The 6,251-nt window shown below is 35.6% G+C and overlaps 1 gene segment (V, D, J or C); it reads right to left on the bottom strand.

Annotated features, from left to right (window-relative positions):
* Nucleotides 1–4,412, bottom strand: LOC104949051 (Ig mu chain C region membrane-bound form-like; the record flags this gene model as incomplete). The annotated part of the segment is given in 5 exon segments: nucleotides 1–49; nucleotides 212–535; nucleotides 643–996; nucleotides 2,516–2,824; nucleotides 4,362–4,412. Coding segments are annotated over 5 exon segments (1,087 nt in total), but the record flags the coding sequence as incomplete, so codon positions are not given.
* Nucleotides 4,413–6,251: the final 1,839 nt, after the last annotated feature.

The following is a 6,251-nucleotide window of genomic DNA, read 5'->3' as shown; positions in this document are numbered from 1 at the left end:
TGTTCTAGGGGAGGTAGCATAAACACTGATGGACGCTGAGTCGTTCCTCCTGCAAGCATTAGAGAACAATTAGAGCTCTGGCCACAGATAGAAGAACTTAAGAAGAAAATCCCTGCTACATAATACACAAACAAATAACACTCATTATGTTTGATGGCATGACAAGAGGAATTGAAAACATGTTTTGAACAATTGCTCCATAGATTCTTACCATTAATCCTTTGGTAGGGTCTTGTAACTGGTGCCACCCAATCTTTATGTTCCACCTTGCAGACAAACTTGGTGCCCTCTATCCATTCTTCATACGTGATGGTAAGTTCAGCATTAAATACTCCCTTATGGCCCTTAAAGTCGGTAATTGGGTTGGCACCAAGTATTGGATTTCCAGTCTCGGTCTCCCATGAAATCTTTTCCAGAGGTGGTTTGTTAACCTTGACTTGACAATATACCGTTCCTTTGTGGTTTAATAACATGTCCTCCATTGAGGGTTCGATGATATGTACATCCGCATCTGCTTCAGGACAATCTGTGCTCTCTTTTTTAAATGAGGAGACAGTGAAGAATTATTTAACAGAGATGGCTGCAAAAACATAAAAATTGAACTCTTTGTATACAATTTTGAAAGATAAATTAGTCATTTACCGGGTTTTTTACTATCACATTCCGTTGGGACGATCGTTCTATTCGCGAAACTTGGAGCTTTTTCCCCTTTCCCCTCAAACAGACACATGAAAGGGATGTCCAAAGTCAGGTCACTGGAATTCATCGTGATGAAACTTGCTGCGCTGTACAGTGAAGTTCCATTCTCGTCCTTTCTTTCCGTAGAACGAGTTTTGACCACGTGGATTTTGGTTGTGATTTCTTGATTGTTTTTCAGCCATTTGAACTTATATTCGTCAGGTGAAAAATCAGTGGCCAAGCAGGAGAGGTGAGACTCACTGTCTTCAGAGGAAGTGGAGGCTAACACTTTAAGAGTTGGAACTTTATAAACCACCACTGAAAAACAAACATATACACAAATGTGTTTGCAGAAGCAGGTAATCATATATATATATATCTATATATATATATGCAGAAGCAAATGGGAACAATGTGCTACAATGCTTATTTTTTATTATATTCACATATATTATATTTGAGTGTATGACTTTTTTTGTATTTCACATGGTGATTATACTCTTTCGATTTAACACTTACTGTAGCTTGTTAATAAAGACTGCAGAAAAATAAATAAAGTTAATAGTTCAAAAAGAAAGACTTGTATCTAACAAACAGAGCTGTAATGCTTGCTTCTGCATATACATTAGATGCTCGGGCAAGCGAACACACAGTTAAAGTTAATAATCAACATCGATAAAAGGGAAAGCAGACAGACATTTGTAAAATGCAGATCGACGGAAAGAAGCAGGACATATAGCAGTTATCTGTTTTTTTAACAGGTGCAGAGGGTAAATTAGAAATGAAACAAATAGATCAAGTTAACAGCTGAGCTTTAGCCTTCTCGTTCCACCTCACTGTAAGATTTGGCCGTTATCCCTACTTATTATAAAACAAAAAATATTTAAGGATACACTATTTCACACATATCATTTTGCAACAATGAATTATATTTTCATGCTTTCCTGTGTTAATGTTCCTTTGAAATGACAGATGGGAGTATATCTGTCTTTTTGAACAATTAAACCGCTATTCATTCATTGACAAATTACAAAATGAGCAGCTCGGTATACCATTATAAAGGTTAAGGTTGAGCTCAGTCTTATTTAACAATGGACCAAAACTATAGGGCTATTACAGCTCTGTAAACATTTTCCCCGTTAACTTAAAACATATTTATTCAACATTGCCTTTAATTAACAGTCACTCTTCCTTTGTTTTGAATATTTACTGACAGGTTGAATTGTTCTTATCATAAGTGTTCCTGCTATTTGCTGCCTCCTTTTTATTGTTAATGGTTCAATTGTTTATTTGCAATATGCAGGATTTACACTAGTTTTAAAATGCCATATTTAATAAACTCTCTTGTTTAATAGCTTTTGTGTACAACGCCTTGAAGCACAATTTTTCGTTTTAATATTTGTTAAATTTGTTATTTTTGGAATTTAAATAGTTATCTTACATAAGGTGACCAACTGATTTTATATTTTATTTTACATTATCAGTATCTTAAGTATTAGTGACTAAAGTAGCCTTGTAGCAGTGCACTATAAAGTGTAAAACTTTCTTCGACACTACACTCCCTATTCATTCTGACAATATTCACAAGTTATTATTACCACACTGCGACAATTTAATTGAATTGAATAAGAATAAATGTATAAGTAATTATTACCACATTGCGACAATTGAATTCAATTGAATAAGAACACATAATTAACATTTATGATAAGCACACTACTACAATTAAATTTAATAAGAACAGATAATTAACATTGTTTTCCCACCATGAAAACGTATTTGCTAGATGTTTAAACAACTACTAAGACACTTACATTTGACTTAACAAAGGTCTTACCTGGCTTTTCGAAGTCACCCTGCGCCGTTCCCGCTTCATGTGTCACGGTACATTCGAATTTCTTCTTGGCATCCCAGTCCTGTCTACTCACTTGGATTTGACTGACACCCTGATAGAGGTTGTTCTTCTGTACGGGGGGGTACTGAATGAAGTCTGTCAAGGGCAAGGCTGCCCCGTCTTTGCTCCATCCGTAGGTCAGAGCAGACGGAGCGAAGCCGGTGGCAAGGCAGCCGAGAGTGACTGTGTCTCCGGTCCCGGAGCCACATTGAATCAGAGGAAACACAGTTGGTTTACTGACAGTGGCAGTGGCTGAAAAAAGAAATAACATACGTGTTAATACAATTAGAAAATACATTGTATACAACAGACATTTTCACCAGGTATTAGGTAAAACAGTGGTAAGACAATTTAGTTGGTGAATTGAATGTAACAAAGCACCGTTCTGATTGCGTTATATTTTAAATTATCCTTTCACGGACCTTTTATGTTCCCCTCTTTCGTCTAGATTTTAATTGTTGGACAACGTTTAACCTACCTCAATTAAATAACTTTTTGAGTTAAATGGATGAACGTTTAAAGTCACTAACCATCCATTTCTTAATCTCAAATGTAGCGGTAATAAGAAAGTATTCTTACCTGATGAAACAGTTACCGTTGTACCCTTTCCCCAGTAATCAAAAGCCTCGTAGTAGCACAGTGCTGAATCTACTTAGCTGTTAGTATTATAAGGCTACATCTAATGGCGAGCGGAAAGGTTTGACTTCATTTTTTATTAATCACACTATATTATTAAATCCGCTTGCTAACTCAAGCTACAGTTACCGCAAATATCCACCATTGTGTCCTACTGAGAATATCACTGACTGTGTATTCAAAGCTTTATTTTTTAAGTTAGACTTCACATGCTAAAAAATAACTTTACATGATATTGTGCAGTCTGAAAAACACCTTGTTGAAGACTTTAAATGGTAAAATTCTTACCTGAGGACACTGTTACCATAGTGCCTTTTCCCCAGTAGTCGAAAGCCCAGTTGTCACAGTTATGAGAGTCAACTGACACTTCTCACAAAAACTCATTACTTTAATGTCCCTTACTTAATGTCATACAATTTGGTTACGGCAGTTACAATCAAGCTCAAATATACACCTGTTGCTAGACTTGCTTTACAACTGAACAAAATCATGTAAAGCTTTTCTCAGATTCTCTATCAGGCTGCAAATGACTTTTGGCTGTTTTAAAACTGACCTATAGTTGTGACTACATGAAAATGACTATATGTATTTTAGTTAGATGATTAGGCATTTCATTCTCTAATTGGAAATATTAAAATGACATACCTGAGCTGACGGTGACCATTGTGCCTTTTCCCCAGTAGTCAAAACCGTAGTCACAGTTCAACAAGTTATCAACCTCTGCATACAAAAACCTGTTCCCTGACAATCTACCCTCTGAAAAACGCTTACCTGGGCTTTTTCAAACAAGGACACTTTTCAACATTTTGAATTGAGCGTATTGATTTTAACAGATTTGGCTTACAGTATCCCAGAATTGAATGAATTGCATGGTGTCAGAAATTCCTTTTTTTTTTAACTACCAATTTATTTACGTTGAGATTTAAATATATTAGAGAAAGAAAAATAAGAGTGCCTTACCTGATGTGACTGTAACCATTGTGCCTTTACCCCAGTAGTCAAAAGCACCGTAGCACAGTGTAATGTGTCAACACATCTAACGTACAAAAATGAGCACCTTAAAGATGCATTTGGTGCTCCCGAATCTAAATATATATATTCAATAGAGTAATTATTACATTTTCAATATAACGACCATAAAAGCTTTTGTTACCTGTTGTGACGGTCACCATTGTTCCTTTTCCCCAGTAGTCAAAGTAGTAGTCACAGTGATATGTTTCAATAGATCTTAGTACAAAAATATTTTATAGCTACTATTATCTAATAAATGGTACAGTAAATGACTTCATACCTAACATTCACCGTGATATTGTTTTTGCTACAGATTAATGTTATTTATGAGCAGAGTTAGAATATAGAAAAATGCAACAATAAACCTGAAAGAAATTGAATTGTCTTCACTTGATATATATTTAATTATTACTCACCAGAAGTCACTGCGACTTGTGTTCCTTTCCCCCAGTAGTCAAAGTATCCGTCACAGTGATATATTACAATCTGCTTCTAATACAAATACTTCAAATGATATTAAACCAAGAAAAGCATTCATGTTGGTCTCACTGCTGAAGCAATGCCCACTGTACTATTTATTAACCACTTCCCTTGAGATATGCATTTCCTGTGGTCTGGGTTATATAAAATGATGTGTGTTTTGCCAACGGTTAGTGAACACTTCCTCTTTATCAGACCCTCCAGCTCCTGAAGTAATGGTTATAGAGCTTGTCCACATTTTCACAATTGAAGTTTAAAAATGTGTATTCTTTGTAACTTGATCTATTATAAACACAGACTTACTGTCCGTCTTAAAAATATCTTGTGTTTTCAATAACTATAGCTTACAAGCCTTGTGTACATGTTAGTGTTTAACATTTTACACATTTAAGGATTGCATTTCTATAACCTTCCATGCAGCTAGTGTTTATTTTCACTGAAACATTAAACATTATTATCAGGTTTAATTTTATCAAAGCAAAATAAAGGTGTTTAATTTTAAATCCATACTTCAAATTTTGATAGTGTACTGGCTGGAAGGTGAAGAATTAAATTCACACTTAATGTAAACGGTTACAGCTAAACTGAGAAATGTATGATGTCATTTGAGAAAATGCGTTTAGGAGGTTAAAAGCAGGTTCCAACATTGTGTTCACAGGATCCTTGGTGTACTATTTGAGTAAAAAGTTATTTTATTCAATCTCATAATACAATTCCAATGGTGGTGTTTACTTCATGCTTACGCTTTAATACGTCATTCATGCTTACTTATGTCAATGTGTTGTTCAATCTGAAGCAATAATCTAGAGGTAAATAGTCATTCCTCCACTTTTCAATTCCGTTTTTCTAAAGTTGCAGTTGTATGACGACAGACACAGAAAAGTTGTAGTGTATGTATCTTTACTGACACACACAGTTGGACCTTTATGAGAGTTTGAAACGTTTAAACCTTAAAGCACAAAATACCTAATCTTTTATCATTAAAATAGCCATACCCATTTTAAAGCTGCATTAACATGAAAAGCGGCAAAACGTCTCTGCGCGGACGTTGCCGTTTTGTTTCTATGGGAAATGTGGTGCTCGACAGTATTTAAACTTTGACTTTGTTCACTGACCTTTTTATGTGCAACCAATCAGATGACAGCTGTGATAAGCGGCGCAAATTAGAGGAGGTAACTGTAGAAATTAAATGTGAATGCAGCTTTACGCAAAAGGCAATGAGTAGTTCTGTAGTGCACAAGTAGCCAATTTAAACAAGTATTTTAGAACAAAGCACAGAGCCTCAAGAGAGTTAAGCTTAGTTTTTGAAAACTTAACATTAGACCACACTTTGTCCCAGACCTAGCAGGAACTTGTGAGGTGGGTTGCAGATCTTTGATTTAGTGTTTGTTCTAAGCCACAGTGGCGGTGTGGTCCTATGGCAATAATGGTCTGTTGTTCCGTTGGTCCACCACTTTTTGTCCTGACATCCACGGTCCCAAGACTATCAATCCTACTTAAAGTTGTGTTCCCCCAACCTTTCTTCTATAGTCTAGCTTCGACATACACTATA

This window comes from Notothenia coriiceps, unplaced genomic scaffold (genome assembly GCF_000735185.1).
Source record: "Notothenia coriiceps isolate Sejong01 unplaced genomic scaffold, NC01 NC01_scaffold00015627, whole genome shotgun sequence".
NCBI classification, from domain to species: Eukaryota; Metazoa; Chordata; class Actinopteri; order Perciformes; family Nototheniidae; genus Notothenia; species Notothenia coriiceps.
This window is presented reverse-complemented; position numbering and strand designations above follow the sequence as displayed.